Source organism: Euleptes europaea, chromosome 5 (genome assembly GCF_029931775.1).
Source record: "Euleptes europaea isolate rEulEur1 chromosome 5, rEulEur1.hap1, whole genome shotgun sequence".
NCBI lineage: Eukaryota > Metazoa > Chordata > Lepidosauria > Squamata > Sphaerodactylidae > Euleptes > Euleptes europaea.
Window position 1 is genome coordinate 109,377,815 of NC_079316.1, and position 17,516 is coordinate 109,395,330.

The window sequence follows — 17,516 nt, forward strand, 5'->3', positions numbered from 1 at the left end:
CCAAGTCGGGGGAAAACGGTTCTTTGGGTTATCACAGACCTCTTTTCCAAACAGGTTCACTTCGTTCCATGTGCAGGCCTTCCTTCAGCCCAGGGCTTAGCTAAACTGTTCATCACACACGTCCTCAGGCTACACTCGATCCCGAGGAAGGTCCTCTCCGACCGGGGGGTCCAGTTTGTTGCCAAATTCTGGCGGGCCTTCCTAAAGTTAATGGGAGTGGAAGAGCAGGGCCTTTCTTCCGCCTATCACCCCCAAACGGATGGTCAAACAGAACGAGTAAATGCGGTGGTAGAATGTTATTTGCGTTGCTATGTAAATTTCCACCAGGACGACTGGGTCGACCTGCTGCCATTTGCCGAATATGCGTATAACAATGCGCCTCATTCCTCTACCGGCTTTAGTCCCTTCCAAGTTATATACGGGACGGATTTCGGCCCTTTCGGTTCTGCCCCCGTCTCGCCAGAGCTCCAGTCTACCCCTGACCTTCAGGAGTGGATTCAGGTGGTTAAATCCACCTGGCCATGGTTGCTCAAAAATCTGGAAAGGGCAAAAAGCAAGTACAAGGAACAAGCAGACAAACACCGGTCTCCGGGATGGGAACTCAAGGTGGGGGAGCAAGTCTATCTGTCCACCAAAAACCTCCGCTCTCTTCGCCCCTGCAAAAAACTGAGCGACCGTTATGTGGGACCTTTCCCCATTACCAGAGTAATCAACGAGGTTACTGTGGAACTGGACCTCCCAAAAACTCTGAAAGGAGTCCATCCAGTCTTTCATATAAGCCTCCTCAAACCCTATGTGGCAGCCCCCCAGTTCCACCCCCCTCCCGCACACGAGATTCCTACCGTAGTAGGAGGGGACACCCATTTGGAAATATCCAAGGTTTTAGACTCCAAATGGAAGAAAGGGAAACTGTTTTACTTTGTTCGCTGGAAAAACCTTGGCTCCGCTCATGACGAATGGGTGGCCGCACCCCACATGGCGGCTCCTCGCTTAGTCCGGGAATTCCACCTTGCTTATCCCGATAAGCCTCGTCCTCTCGGGGACCCCGGGGGGGGGCCTTAAGGGGGGCAGAATGTGAGGGTCTCTGTCTTTGTGTCTCTGCTTTCCATCACCTGCTGTGTTATCAGTGAACTCGTAAAAGCAGTTCACACCTTCTGGTCTCAGGCGCCAGGCCTGATGGCCCATGTATCTTCCCCCCCCCCGCTGTTCTTCCTGCCAGTACTCCCTCAGGCCGATGCGGCCTTGGAAGTGTGATAGCCGCCCAGACTTCCTGGGATCTGTCTGATGTTTTGTATTATGCCAAGCTTGTAACTTCCCATAACAATAAGTGTGAACCCCAGTGCCCCAGTGCCCTGGAGTCAATATATTCTGTAAACCCGTATAGCCCCTCACTTGCAACTTTCTACCTGTGCCTGTCTCATCTCCTGAAGGCTTCAATAAATCGATTGTTTCTGTATCAACGTCTGAGCAACTGATTTGGAGAAGCAAACTCAGAGAGGGGGATCTCTCACACCCACAACACACACCTTGCGAGGGAGGTGGGGCTGAGAGTTCTGAGCGAACTGTGACTGGCACAAAACTGGAATACCCTTATGCTACAAATCCAGCAAATTACAAATAAGCAGCATAAGCCAAAAAGGTACAATGTATGTATATATCAAAAAGTATCACAACCACAAAGTATATGTCAATAACAGAGCAATTCACAGACAGAGCAATACACAAATATATATCACACACTATAGAAATATTAAGACTGACACATGGTGTTTTCTTAATCACTTGCAGGAGATATGAACAATGAATACATCACAAAAGAAAGATAAGTGGAAGAATAGTAGTCCATATGGCTTGAAGCTTGTATTTTATTCTTTTCCTTTTCCAAAGGAGAAAACTTCAAAGGAGAGAAGAGAAGACGGCCTGGCTGCCTCTTTTAAAGACCGTTTTGCATTGCTCAGAATGAGCTAAGCTTTTTCAATTCTCCAACATAGTATTCTTATAGATTCATCATATAGTCAGCGTCATATATTGCTACTGATTCCATCCTGGTGAACTGTGCCTGGCCCAAGGTCACCCAGCAGGCTTCCTGTGGAGGAGTGGGGAATCGAACCCGGTTCTGCAGATCAGAGTCCACCGCTCATGTGAAGGAGAGGGGAATCAAACCCGGTTCTCCAGATTAAGAATCCGCCGCTCTTAACTACTACGCCACATTGGCTGGTAATCCAGCGATCAACCAGCTTCTGGGGCTTCTTGGCTATGGCATCCCGACTTCTTTAGTTTTGGCAGACACGTGTACGCCTGCCCCCAGCTTGCCCAATGCAGCTTGGAACTGGGGTATCTGAAGGACCGTCTTCTCCCATACGTTCCTGCCCAGGAGTTAAGATCGCAGGGAGGGGCTCTCCTGACTGTCCCGCCAATCAAAGAAGCTCATCCGGTGGGCACACAAGACAGGGTCTTTTCCGTGGCAGCCCCACAATTATGGAATGACCTCCCAAGGGAGATGCCCCTGGCCTCCTCACCGTTGATCTTCAGGAGGCAGCTAAAGACAAGTTTTGTATAGCCTGCATTTGACTAAGTTAGCTTTTTTTGTTTCTTTGACTGATTTATATGGTAAGCCGCCTGGAATTCCACAAGGGAAAAAGGCAGCTAATAAATGTTTCAAAATAAATAAATAAATGGGGACCAGGGGACCAGGCCAGGGATGCTGGAACAGGGAAAGAGTCGGATCCTTACGTTTTTCAGACTGTCTGGGTTGTATAGCGGCTACAGTGCTGGATTAGGATCTGGGAGACAAAGGTTCGAACCCCCACACTGCCACAAAATCCACTGAGCGATCTTGGTCAGTTACTCTCTTTCTCTCTTAGCCTAACCCACTTCACTGGCCTGTTGCAAGGATAAAAACAAGGGGAGCAGAATGGTGTTGTAAGCCGCTTTGTATCCCCATCAGGGAGAAAAGCAGGGTATAAACATCAACATTAAAAAATGCGACACAAGATAAATAACTCACACGGGTGTGTATGGACAAGAGCCTAGGGAAAAGGTTACATGCTCACAAATTGGGCCTGCCTAAGTGGGTTGTGTTTTCCTCTCCTCCCCATGCCGACTCCATTAGCCCCTTTCCAGAATCAGAGAATTCAAACTGTTTTGGGTTGTTGTTGGGGTTTTTTTTTACCTGTCCCATAAATCAGTTTCCGGAGACTGGGAGCCGACTGCTGCTGCCTGAGAAATGCTTCTGCTGCTTTTTGGGTAAGGCCTTCTTTCCATTTAAGTGCACCTGAAATAAAAAGACAAGGTCGCTTATCTGATTGTGTACTTGGGAAGTAGCTTTTTTGGGGGGAGAATTCAGCCTCCAATGTCATGAGTTGAAAATGTATTTTACTCTCTCCTGTTTCTACTTAAGCTTGCTTGGCCTTAGGGCACTTTCACACACACAAGTGAATTTTGCCCCTTCACACAGTAAAATCCAGCTGCAAAGTGCACTGGAAGTGGAATGAAAGTGCATTCATTATTCAGTGTGTGAGAAAGTGCCCTAAATCTCATTTCATTCGAGCTCCTTTTCACTAGAAAACCCATAAGGTAATATGTGAAAGAGGAAGACTCAACATGAGACAGATTGACTCAGTAAAGGAAGCCACGGCCTTCAGTTTGCAAGACATAAGAATGTAAGAAAAGCCCTGCTGGATCAGACCCAGGCCCATCAAGTCCAGCAGTCTGTTCACACAGTGGCCAACCAGGTGCCTCCAGGAAGCCCACAAGCAAGACGGCTACAGCAGCATTGTCCTGCCTGCATTCCACAGCACCTAATATAATAGGCATGCTCCTCTGAAACTGGAGAGAATAGGTATGCATCATGACTAGTATCCATTTTGTCTAGTACCCATGGATAGCCCTCTCCTCCATGAACATATCCACTACCCTCTTCAAGTCTTCCAAGTTGGCAGCCACCACAACATCCTGGGGCAGGGAATTCCACAAATTTATAAATGCAGTTGTGTGAAGAAATATTTCCTTTTATCTGTTTTGAATCCCTCACCCTCAATATCACATTTTATAAAGTCAGAGGTTAAATTGGGATAAAAGACATATTCCTACCTAGTGTATATACTTTTCCTTCTATATAATTGAACAGTAGATGTAATATTTTTGATGCATTATTGTAATCCTCTTTCCCCCTTCATCTCTTTTCTTTTATGATCACTCCTTTATTCTTTTGAAGAAAAAAAAAACACTAAAAAAGAATCTCCCCTCCTCCAGCTTCAGCAGATGACCCTGCATTCTGGTATTATGAGAGAGGGAGAAAAAGTTCTCCCTGTCCACTCTCTCCACACAATGCATCATTTTATAGACCTCTATCATGTCTCCCCTCAACCGCTTTCCAAGCTAAACAGCCCCTAAGCATTTCAACTGCTCCACAACAAGGCTGTCCATGTCAGGATGTTTTGGAGGTCATTCGCTTGTAGGGTTGCCGTGAGTCGGAAGCAACCTGAGGGCACTTAAGACACACAATATGCAGAACAAAAATTAATGGCAATGAACAGTAAATCAATCAGAAATGGCTGGCTGGTGTAGCGCGTCTCCATTGCAATTCAAAAACAAGCAGGTTTGCGCACAGTAACTTCGGCTGGCAACGCTGTCGGGAGGAAACTGGCCAGGGGCATCGAATATAAGGCCTGCAGGCCGGATCTGGCCCCTGGAGAGCTCTTATCTGGCCCGTGAGCCAGCCACACACACACCCACTCTCGATCTGGGCCGGCAAGGCATGGCCTGGCCCAACCAAATGACATTTATGTCATATCTGGCCCTCATAACAACTGAGTTTGACACCCCTGAAATAGACAATCCCAATTAAACATTAAGAGCCCCATGGCGCAGAGTGGTAAGCTGCAGTACTGAAGTCTGCAGCTTACAACCTGAGTTTGATCCCAACGGAAGTCAGTTTCAGGTAGCCGGCTCAAGGTTGACTCAGCCTTCCATCCTTCCGAGGTCGGTAAAATGAGGACCCAGCTTGCTGGGGGTAAAGGGAAGATGACAACCACCCCGTAAACACAGTCGGAAGGCACTGGAAAACCACCCCGTAAACACAGTCGGCCTAGTAAGCGTCAGGATGTGATGTCACCCCATGGGTCAGGAATGACCCGGTACTTGCACAGGGGACTACCTTTACCTTTTAATTAAACATTAAGAAATCAAATACACAAAGTAAGGCACGTACCAGCTGTGTCCACAGAAAAGTTAGATGCTTCTTTATACTCCTCTTCCTCTTTCAACAGACCTTCAACATCCTCCTCCTCTTTTATGGACCTGGATTCAGGTTTCTTTTTTCCAACGATCTGCCCTTCAGACTCCTGAATGTCCTCTTCGCTGGACTCTTCAGCATCCGAGTCTTCCTCTGATCCCCATTCCTCCTCCTGCTCCTGCTCCTCCTCCTCCTCCAAGGAGAAGTCTTCTTCCAACTCGGACACCGATGCTTCTTCAGCTGTGCCATTTCCAGAATCTGTAGTAGGAGCAACCTTTTCGCGACGACGTCCCAGTTCTCCGTCTCTCTTGTCGGTTTCATGGCGCTTGGGCCTACTAAACCGATTTGTATTTCTGGCCGTCAATTCAGAGTCAGTATTCTCCTCCTCTTCACTTGTTTGTCCTTCTCCATCTGCACCTTTCAACCTCTCGTTAAGGACGGCTTCTCCTTCGTCACCAGAGCTCATCTCCAGATCATCGTCACTGTCGGCAAAAGCAGGGAGCTCTCCTGGAGTTGCTTGTTCCGTCTCTTTTTTAAGGCACTTGCAGGTTCTCAGAACTGGTTCCTGTTCCGGGAGATCTTGAGCACCTTTTTCTTCACATGCCTCCTCCTCTTCCTCACTATCACTCTCTTCCTCGTTCTCATCCACGGACATTCCTTCTTCCTCCTCCTCCTCGCTTTCCCCATCTTCGCCGTCTTCATCTTCAAACACTGCCTTCCGACGCATCCTCCCAGTGAGCGTGTCCATTTTCTTATCTTCTTTCGGCATGGTGAACATCCTTCCCAAAGGAAACACAAAAATAAACTACAAACAAGGACCAATTTGAAATGGCCACAACCTACTGAGAAGGATGCTTCAGGGCTGTGACCCTAGAGAGAGGAACCTGTTCTACCATCAGGATAAGGAAGATGGCATGGGTCTACTAAATTTGTTTGGCCATAACTCACACCATGCCCTGACCTGGATGGCCCACCCTAGCCCAATCTGGTCAGATCTCAGAGGAGGAAGAAGAGTTGGTTTTTATATGACAACTTTCTCTACTGCTTAAGGAAGAATCAAATCGCTTACAATCACCTTCCCTTCCCTACAACAGACACCCAGTGAGGCAGGTGGAGCTGAGAGAGTTCAGAGAGAACGGTGACTGGACCAAGGTCACCCAGATGGCTTCATGTGTAGGAGTGGGGAATCCAACCCGGTTCTCCAGATTAGCCTTCGCCGCTCATGTGGAGGAGAGAGGAATCAAACCCGGTTCTTCAGATCACAGTCTGCCACTCATGTGGAGGAGTGGGGAATCAGCCCCCAACCCTCTGGCAACAGATCACAAAAGAGAGGCCCCCTCATAGATGCCCATGAAGGGTGGTTTTGGCTCCTTGGGTTCTGTGGGGAGGGGCAGTGGCTCAGTGGTAGAGCCTCTGCTTTGCACACAGAAGGTCCAAAGTTCAATCCCCGGCGTCTCCAGTTAAAGGGACTAGGCAAGAAGGTGATGTGAAAGACCTCTGCCTGAGACCCTGGAGAGCTGCTGCCGGTCTGAGTAGACAGTACTGACTTCAATGGACCAAGGGTCTGATTCAGTATAAGACAGGTTCATGTGTTCATGTGTGGTTGCTGAGATGTTCAGATGAGCAAAGAGTAAGGTAAAGGCCTCTTTCTGTCTCTCTCTCTCACACACACACAAACAAGAAGATGTGATGCTTTCAGTTGATCAGAACACTGTAACTTACATTTGGTTTTCAACGTCCTCCGTCCTCAGTGGCTTGGAATCCATGAAGAGAGAGACTTTGCTGGAAGCCATCTTGGTGTCAATGGTGGCGTGTGTGGAGATGAGGCTCTGGACCAGTTCGTGATTTGGCCTCGCTTCCTCCTGGCAAACCAAAACGCTTTCATTCACTGTTTTCTCCTTGGCTCTCTTTTGCCAGTTTCATAAGCTGGGAGTCCCCAAACCTTCTGACCCTGTGGCGCTCTCTGGAATTTGGACATATTGCGGTGGGCGCAGCCTCAAAATGGCTGCCACAGGAGATGGAGCCAGCACAAAATGCCTTCAGTCACAAAGTGAAGATCTTTGTGCATCGGCAGCCAAAGCAATGCTTTTAGGAATCTGCGCAGCCAATCAAATCTCTAATGGCCAATCAGAAGGCTTGCTGGGCAAAATCCCCACCCACTTTCTAAAGACCCTTGGTAGGTGTCAGGAAAGCGTTGGCAGGTACCATGGCAATTCTTCTCTATTGTTATCATTACTAATTGTTAAGAATTCTTTTGGATATATTTGTTGTTTTTTAAGCTCAGGAGGGGTATATGAAGAACCTTTCTTCTCCCTTTAGCAAACTGAAACACAGGGAAAGCTTCCTCTCAGAAATGACACCCCTTTCCAGACCATACCCTCCCAATAGCGCAACAGCTGACAGTTTGCCTTTAAGCTACAATTTACGCTGAATTTTTCATATCAATCTAAACACAGTCTGCCTAGTAAATGTTGGGATGTGACATCGCCACCCAGGGTCAGTAATGACCCGATGCTTGCGAGGGGGGCTACCTTTACCTTTAAGGAAAAAAGACCCTTAGGAAGTCTGCTGAGGGCAAGAGCAGCTGAGCTTGCTTTCTTTGAAGAAGAGGAGGAAAAGGAGGAGGAAGAAGAGGAGGAAATGGTTTTTATATGCTGACTTTCTCTGCCACTTAAGGGAGACTCAAACCGGCTTACAATCCCCTTCCCTTCCCCTCCCCACAACAGACACCCTGTGAGGTAGGTGGAAATGAGAGCGCACTAAGAGAGCTGTGACTAGCCCAAGGTCACCCAGCTGGCTTCGTGTGTAGGAGTAGGGAAACAAATCCAGCTCCCCAGATTAGCCTCCGCTGTTCATATGGAGGAGTGGGGGAATCAAACCCAGTTCTCCAGATCAGAGTCCGTTGCTCCAAACCACTGCTCTTAATCACTACACCACGCTGGCAAGAGAGACCTACAGGATCCAGCTTTCATATGGCAAGAAAAAAAGAATTAAGCCCAGGCCCTTTGCTCTTACCGCCTCCTTCTGACGTGCGTGGCTCCCCCCGAGGTCGATGTAAACAGCATCTTTGTCGTACACTAAACCTCCAACACCCGACAGCGGGGCGTAGATCAGCTTCTCCTTCTCGTTCAAGGACCGCTTCTTTTGGCGCTCAGGAAGGGCGCAGGGGTCCGGTAAGAATGCGACATCGCTCACTGTGAAGTCCCCGACACCTGACAGGAGAAAAGCGGAAGTCACCAGAGATGCCGGACGAGGGACCATTAATATTGGTAGAGCCAGTGGTGTGCAGTGGTTACAGCGTCAGACGAGGATCTGGGGGACCCAAGTTCAAATCTCCACGCTGCTATGGAAGCTCACGGGGCCGGTCGCACACTCTCGGTCTAGCCTATCTCACAGGGTAGTTGTGAGGATAAAATGAGGAAGGGAGAATGAGATAAGCTGCTTTGGGTCCCCGCTGGGAAGAACTATGGGGTGCAAATGAAGTAAATAAATTAATTAACTATATAAACATCTACATTTTGTAACAGCAGTTTTATGTCAAGGAAACGTTACAAGGCCTACAAAGGTTGTCCGCTTTATTTATCTCAGATAACTTTAAGGCTTGTTTTCCAACCGGAAAAGTTCAATGAGAGTAATGACCAAGTTTTAACACACCATTAAAAACTCGGGTCCATCAAAACAGCTTTGGGATCTAGCAGCTTCCGGCAAAGCTAGAAAGGCACGGTTCCCCTGATCTCGTTCGAGCCAGCCAGAGAAAATGGTGGCCAAGCAAGTAGGCCCAGGAAACGCTTTTCTGATCTCCTGAGCTGTGTGGGTCTGAGCTAAGGGCTAATGAGGAAAAGCAGTAAACGTAGATGAAAGGGCCTTCAGATGTAAAACATCAAACACAACTGCAGAAAACAAGCGATAAGAAAGTGAAATGGGTCACTAGTCTCCCATATACCTTGTTCTAAGTGCAGGCTGCCTTTGCAGCTTGTAGATGAGGTGGCTATCTTAGCCGAGAATACAGACGAAGGGGTTACCTTATCTGCATAGCGAACTGCCCACCCTACAGAAAGAATCTCCACCATTTTGTGTACACACGATGTGTGAAGAAATATGTTATGGGCGTAACGGGGCAACATATGTATAAGGTGGGGAAAAGATGATATATGCAATGATTTGACAGCCATGCAAGTATATAACCGTGTGTGTGTGTGTGTGTGTGTGTGTGTGTGTGTGTGTGTGTGAAGTGCTGTCAAGTTGCTTCCAACTCATGGCGACCCTATGAATCAATGTCCTCCAAAATGTCCTATTTTTAACAACCTTGCTCAGATCTTGCAAATTGAGGGCCGTGGCTTCCTTTATAGAGTCAATCCATCTCTTGTTGGGTCTTCCTCTTTTCATGCTGCCCTCAACTTTTCCTAGCATGACTGTCTTTTCTAGTGACTCTTGTCTTCTCATGTGACCAAAATACAATAGCCTCAGTTTAGTCATTTTAGCTTCTAAGGTCAGTTCAGACCTGATTTGATCTATAACCCACTGTTTTTTTGGCAGTCCACGGTATCCATAACACTCTCCTCCAACACCACATTTCAAAGGAGTCTACTTTCTTCCTGTCAGCTTTCTTCATTGTCCAGCTTTCACACCCATACATAGTAATGGGGAATACGATGGCATGAATTAACTTGATCTTGGTTGCCAGTGACACATCCTTACACTTCAGAATCTTTCCTAGCTCCTTCATGGCTGCCGTTCCCAGTCTCCATCTCCTTCTGATTTCTCAGCTGCAGTCTCCCTTTTGGTTGTTGAAAGAGCCAAGGAATAGAAAGTCTTCAACAATTTCTATTTCCTCATTGACAAACTTAAAGTTGTGTATATAACTTTATGCTGAACTAAAAATAGTTGATTCTGCTTTCGGACCAGAGCCTGTTATTCAGCTGAATAATAAATTTTAAACTTTCTCCTGCTTGGTGTACTTACTGGTGTACTTACTATTGGTTTTAAAACTGCTTTCAACCAATAGTTGGGAGACACCAGGCACAATGATGACAATACCAGGCGAACTGAGGGTGAAGCAGGCTCCTGAGGATGCGGTACGGCCTGCCCAACTGCCAAGCTCTGGTGACCACATGAGGTTCTGGATTCTTACAGGTAACCTTATTATGATGCGTCAGCCAGAAGGACATTATGACGCTATGAACACACATGAAGCTGTGTTATACTGAGTCAGACCTGTGGTCCATCAAGGTCAGTATTGTCAATTTAGATGGGCAACGGCTCTCCAGGGTCTCAGGCAGAGGTCTTGCACATCAACGACTCCCTGATCCTTTTAACTGAAGATGCCTGGGATTGAACCCGGGACCTTCTGCACGCCAAGCAGATACTCTACCGCTGAACAACAGCCCTTCCCTTAAAGCAGTGCTTCATACATGAACACGTGAAGCTGCCTTCTACTGAATCAGACCCTTGGTCCATCAAGATTAGGGGAGGGGCCATGGCTCAGTGGTAGAGCATCTGCTTGGCATGCAGAAAGTCCCAGGTTCAGTAGACAATACTGACTTGGATGGACCAAGGGTCTGATTCAGTATAAGGCAGCTTCATGTGTTCATGATCAGTATTGTCTGCTCAGACCGGCGGCAGCTCTTCAGGGTCTCAGGCAGTGGTCTTTCACATCACCTACTTGCCTGGTCCCTTTAACTAGAGATGCTGGGGATTGAACCTGGGACCTTCTGCATGCCAAGCAGATGCTCTACCACTGAGCCACGGCCCCTCCCCACCATGGAGATGCTGTATGGTGTGCATGACGATGGGGGATGGCTGCTTGTTCTTTGCGAGTCAAAGGCGTAAAGGTTTCCTTTGGACATGTCATATTCAGCAAAGTTTATTCCATTTTGAAAGATCATAGAATCATAGGGTTGGAAGGGACCACCAGGGTCATTTGGTCCAACCTCCTGCACAATTTAGGAAATTCACAACTAGCTCCCACACACACACACACACACACACAGTGACCCCTACTCCATGCCCAGAAGATGGGAAAAAACCCTCCAGGATCCCTGGCCAATCTGGCCTGGAGGAAACGTGTTTCCTGACCCCAAAGTGGCGATCGGCATTACCCTGGGCACATAAGAAAGGGCCATGAGAGCCAAACATTGAGCAACCCTTCCTGCCCTCCCTCTCAAAATCTGCCTAAGTTCACAGAATCAGCATTGCTGTCAGATGGCCATCTAGCCTCTGCTTAAAAACCTCCAAAGAAGGAGAGCCCACCACCTCCCGAGGAAGCCTGTCCACTGAGGAACAGCTCAGGAAGTTGGTTCTTGTAGGTTATCCGGGCTGTGTGACCGTGGTCTTGGTATTTTCTTTCCTGACGTTTCACCAGCAGCTGTGGCAGGCATCTTCAGAGGAGTAATACTGAAGGACAGTGTCTCTGTGTCAAGTGTATATATAGTCTTTCTATATAGTCAGAAAGGGGGGATTCAGCTCAAACCCCCCCTTTCTGACTATATATTACTCTTCCTACACACTTGACACTGAGAGACACTGTCCTTCAGTATTACTCCTCTGAAGATGCCGGCCACCGCTGCTGGCGAAACGTCAGGAAAGAAAATACCAAGACCACGGTCACACAGCCCGGATAACCTACAAGAACCAATGAACTCTGACCGTGAAAGCCTTCGACAGCTCAGGAAGTTCTTTCTAATGTTTAGCCAAATACTCTTTTGATTTAATTTCAACCCGTTGGTTGCAAAGATGAATCATACAAAACTTTAACTTGTCAGTCAAGGCAGAAACAGTTTAATCAGTGAGTTCAAATTCATGTTTCAAATACTTTCAGTCTGGCGGTTTGTACTGTAATAAGGCAGTCCATTGGTTTTTAGGGTTGTACCCCTTCTGCAGAGATAGTACAGAATGATCTTGTCAGATCTCGGAAGCTACGCAGGGTTGGTACTTGCATGGGAGACCACCAAGGAAGACTACAGAGGAAGGCAAAAGCAAACCCCCTCTGCTTCTCACTTGCCTTGAAAGCCCCTTACTGGGGTCACCATAAGTTGGCTGCGACTTGATGGCACTTTACACACAAGTATACCCCTTCTGCCATAACTGCAGTTTTTAGTTTTACTTTATTTACATAAGTTTCAATTTTGTTAGGGGTGCAAAGAAATGAGATTTTTAAAAATCCTTACAGCAAGAAAACTAAGATTGGCCAAGGGGACATGTTCAACTGCAAGAAAGGCTGTTTAAGCTGAGACTCTTGTCTATGGCTTGTGAAAGCACACAGTGAGATGGGAAGAGAAGCTACTTGGCCAATGGAAAAGGAGGGCAGTAGATATGAAATGTTCCCCACCTGCCCTTCCTAGTACCTTCATCAACCATTAAGCCCCTGAACACTATTCAATAACTCATTCTTTTCCAGCTGCAAAGTGAGAGCCGGCGGGGTGTAGTGGTTAAGAGCAGTGGATTCTAATCTGGAGAATCGGATTTGATTCCCCGCTCCTCCACGAGCGGGGGACTCTAATCTGGCGAACCAGGTTGGTTTCCCCACTTTTCAACCGGGTTCTCCAGAATAGAGTCCCCTGCTCTTAGCCACTACATCCTGCTGGCTTTACACATCTAGAGCTCTAGCCGGGTGTGAAATCGTAAGAACATAAGAAAGGCTCTGCTGGATCAGACCCAGGCCCATCAAGTCCAGCAGTCTGTTCACACAGTGGCCAATCAGGTAGCCAATCAGTGGCCAATCAGTGGCCTCTAGGAAGCCCTCAAACAAGATGTCTGCAGCAGCACCATCCTGCCTGTGTTCAACCGCACCCAATATAATAGGCATGCTCCTCTGATACTAGAGAGAATAGGTATGCAGCATGACTAGTATCCATTCTAACTAATAGCCATGAATACCCCTTTCCTCCATGAATATGTCCACTCCCGATTTAAAGCCCTCCAAGCTGGCAGCCATCACCACATCCTGGAGCAGGGAGTTCCACAATTTAACTATGCTTTGTGTGAAAAAATACTTCCTTTTATCTGTTTTGAATCTCTTACCCGCCAGCTTCAGCAGATGACCCTGCATTCTAGTATTTATGGGAGAGGGAGAAAAACTTCTCCCTGTCCACTCTCTCCAAACCATGCATAATTTTATAGACCTCTATCATGTCTCCCCTTAGCCGCCTTCTTTCCAAGCTAAACAGCCCTAAGCGTCTTAACCGCTCCCCATAGGACAGTTGCTCTAGTCCCTTAATCATTTTGGTTGCTCTTTTCTGCACCTTCTCAAGCTCTGTAATATCCTTTTTTAGGTGTGGTGACCAAAACTGTACACAGTATTCCAAGTGTGGTCTCACCATAGATTTGTACAAGGGCAGTATGATATCAGCAGTTTTATTCTCTATTCCTCGTCTAATTATGGCCAGCATGGAATTTGCCTTTTTTTACAGCAGCCGCACACTGGGTTGACATCTTCATCGAGCTACCCACTACCACCCCAAGATCCCTTTCTTGGTCTGTGGCTGCCAGCACAGATCCCATTAGTGTATATGTGAAGTTGGATTTTTTTACCCCAATATGCATCACTTTACACTTACATTGAATTTCATTTGCCATTTTAATGCCCATTCTTCCAGTATGTAGAGATCCTTTTGGAGCTCTTCACAGTCCGATTTTGTTTTAACCACCCTAAATAATTTGGTGTCATCTGCAAACTTGGCTACTTCATTGTTTAACCCCAACTCCAGGTCATTGATGAACAGGTTGAAAAGCACCGGTCCCAACACAGATCCCTGAGGCACTACACTGCTCACATCCCACCATTGTGAGAACTGACCATTGATTCCTACTCTCTGCTTCCTATTTTTCAGCCAGCTCTCAATCCATAAGAGGGCTTGTCCTCTTATCCCATGACTATGAAGTTTGCTTAGCAGTCTTTGGTGGGGGACTTTGTCAAAAGCTTTTTGGAAATCCAAATACACCATATCCACAGGCTCATTCCTGTCCACATGCTTACTGACGCTTTCAAAAAACTCTAATAGGTTAGTGAGACAGGACCTACCCTTACAGAAGCCATGTTGGGTTTTGCCCAGCAGATCTTGCCCTTCTATATGCTTGACAATTCTATCTTTAATAATGCTTTCTACCAATTTACCCGGAACAGACGTTAAGTTAACTGGCCTGTAATTTCCTGGGTCCCCCCTGGAACCTTTTTTATAAATGGGTGTTACATTGGCCATTCTCCAGTCCTCTGGTACAGAGGCTGATCGAAGGGACATATTACACATCTTTGTTAGAAGTTCAGCAATTTCCCATTTGAGTTCTTGAAGAATTCTGGTCCCTGTGACTTGTTAGTTTGAGGTTTGTCTAGATGTTCTAGGACTTCCTGCCATGTTACCACTATTTGCCTCAGTTCCTCATTTTCCCCTCTCCAAAATCTCTGTTCAGGAGAAGGAATCTGCCCTGTATCTTCAACAGTGAAGACAGATGAGAAGAATTCATTAGTTTTTCAGCAATCGCTTTATCCTCCCTTACAATTCCTTTACTCCCATTGTCATCCAGTGGTCCAACCGCTTCCCTAGCTGGTTTCCTACTCCTAATATACTTAAAGAATTTCTTATTGTTTGTTTTGATGTGTTTAGCAATATGCCCCTCAAAATCTTTTTTTGCATCTCTAATTAACTGCTTGCATTTCCTTTGTGCAAGTTTGTGTTTGCTTCTGTTCACCTCGTTTGGGCAAACCTTCCAGTCTCTGAAGGAAGACTTTTTTTCTCTAATTGCTTCCTTCACCTTACCCGTTAGCTATGGTGGTGACCTCTTGGACTTATTACTACCTTTCCTGACCTGCGGTATACAAGCTAGCTGAGCCTCTAGGATTGTGGACTTGAGTGACCCCCAAGCCTTTCCCAGAGATTTTACCCTCCTGTTTCTGTCAACTTCCTCTTTACCAGTTTTCTCATTTTAGAGAAGTTCCCTCTTTTAAAGTCAAAGGTAATTGTGTGAGATTTCCCAGTCACTTTCCCACTTACATATAAATTAAATTTGAGGCCATTGTGATCACTATTACCAACTGGCTCAACTACATCCACATCCCGCACTAAGTCACTGTAAGCACCACAGAGTATTAAATCCAGGATCGCCTCCCCTCTGGTTGGGTCTAAGACCAACTGTTTAAGGGCACAGTCATTTAGGATGTCTAAAAATTTTATCTCTTTGGCTTGACTGGACCATACATTTATCCAATCAATATGAGGGAAGTTGAAGTCTCCCATTATTACTACTTCATTACCTTTACATGCTTCCCTAATTTCATTCTCCATCTCAAGATCATCCTGAGCCATTTGGTCAGGGGGCCGATAGAACGTCCCCAAATCCCGCATGCACCGTTCCATGCTTGGATTCAGTCACCCACACCCTCTAAATCCCTGATTGGTTGGATTGCTTTTTTTAAACTGTGCATTCCGCTGTATTAATGCACAGGCATAAAGAATGATTAAGACTCGAGAGTCCTTTGATAACAACACACATGGAGAGAAAGAAAGGAGCATATCCCACCTGGTATATGTATCTGGGTTTTGTTTTTCAGGTACGCTCCTCTTAAGTAGCCATAAAGAGAGACCTTCCTGTCACACTTGGGATTAACTCGGACATCTTCTGGGTTTGTCAGATCTTCCATCCTGCAGAATACAGGAAGAGGCTGCAGAGTTACAGTCTCCGGAATTTTGGGAAGGACAATGTGGGAAATACTAGGCACACAACTTTAACCTGATACTATCGGCATTGCTCTCTCTTTCAAGCGCTTAAATCAGTTTACTTCCTTAAGCTGTCCCCCCCACACACACACCACCCCTTTTCGTTATTGCAACAATGCTAAATTTTGCCATGCGCTTTCCTCCTCAGCATCAGCCGAATGCAGAACTGCAGAGCTGCTTACCTGTCACCAAAGGATACACACGCATGTGCACCCCACCATTTATCTTAAATAACAACATTATACGGCATCGCCTGAGCCAGTATCAAACGTGAGAAACATCCAGCCTATACTAAAAAGTGATTTAAAAAAAAAAACCCGGTATCGAGGAGCAAGGAAAGAAAGCGGAAGAAGAGCAAAGGGGAAAACCCCCACCTGTCTGCCAGAACATACGGATGAGACATCTGCCAGGTAAGGGGACGGAATTTCATCACAGAGATGAAGCGCCCCAAGTTGTGGATTTCCTGCTTTTGGTATTCTCCATGTACCATCCCAGAAAGATAGAACAACTTTGCACCCTATTAAAAACAAAACGAAAATCCAAATGAAAGAATTCTAAAAGACAGTTACTTTATTACAACAGAAGCAAAGCATCCAACCAGCTTTCTACCAAGCCCCTAAAGGTAAAGGTCCCCTGTGAAAAGCACCGGGTCATTCCTGACCCATGGGGTGATGTCACATCCCGACGTTTCCTAGGCAGACTTTGTTTATGGGGTGGTTTGCCAGTGCCTTCCCCAGTCATCTTCCCTTTACCCCCAGCAAGCTGGGTTCTCATTTGACTGACCTCGGAAGGATGGAAGGCTGAGTCAACCTTGAGCCGGCTACCTGAAACCAACTTCCATTGGGATCGAACTCAGGTCGTGAGCAGAACTTGGACTGCAGAACTACAGCTTATCACTCTGCGCCACAGGGTTATGATTATACAGCTTCCTGAGCCACAGGGCTCTTACCAAGACCCTAGTGTCATTCAAATCCCCACACTACCATGGAAGCTAATATGTCGTGATTTTATTTTTTATTCTATGATATTAGTAAAAACAAAACATGAGACAAATTACAAAAAGAACTGAGATTACTACAACTGATATAGGAGGAATCATGCCAAGGTCTTGATTTTGGTAAATACATTTGTGTATGAACACTGAACTGCCTTTTAGTAGACCAACGACTGTTTTCCGTCTTTGTTTTCAGAAACTTAGTTTTGAGATGATGCTCACGTAGGGCAAATATTTTGTCGGCGTATCTTTAACTAAAAGAACAAATGGCACACCTTTGTTGTTAAACCTGCTGGGTGACCTCAGGCCAGTCACGCAACTCTCAGCCTAACTTCCTCACAGGGTTGTTGTGAAGATCAAATGGAGGCGAAGAGAATGCCGTAAACCATTCTGGATCCCCATTGGGGAGAAAAATGAGGTACAATTTAATAATAAGATTAATATAAGACTGAAGAATGTTCTTCAGTTGTTTCTCTCTTGACAGAGAAGTTATCTCGGAATAACAGTTCTATCAAACCAATGCATAAAAGAGGGGGGTGGGGAATAATCCAGAGATGCTACAGTTCATGCACACAAT

The 17,516-nt window shown here is 46.3% G+C and overlaps 1 protein-coding gene across 1 annotated transcript in view; it reads right to left on the minus strand.

Moving 5' to 3' along the window:
- BMS1 (BMS1 ribosome biogenesis factor) overlaps positions 1–17,516 on the minus strand; it is a 49,712-nt gene that overhangs the window by 22,774 nt on the left and 9,422 nt on the right. Inside the window, exons 5-10 of the mRNA XM_056849633.1 lie at positions 16,320–16,462; positions 15,749–15,870; positions 8,252–8,448; positions 6,959–7,098; positions 5,213–6,015; positions 3,173–3,274 (exon numbers count right to left, since the gene is read on the minus strand). Coding sequence (XP_056705611.1) covers positions 3,173–3,274; positions 5,213–6,015; positions 6,959–7,098; positions 8,252–8,448; positions 15,749–15,870; positions 16,320–16,462 — 1,507 coding nt within the window. The remainder of the gene's footprint in view (positions 1–3,172; positions 3,275–5,212; positions 6,016–6,958; positions 7,099–8,251; positions 8,449–15,748; positions 15,871–16,319; positions 16,463–17,516) is intronic.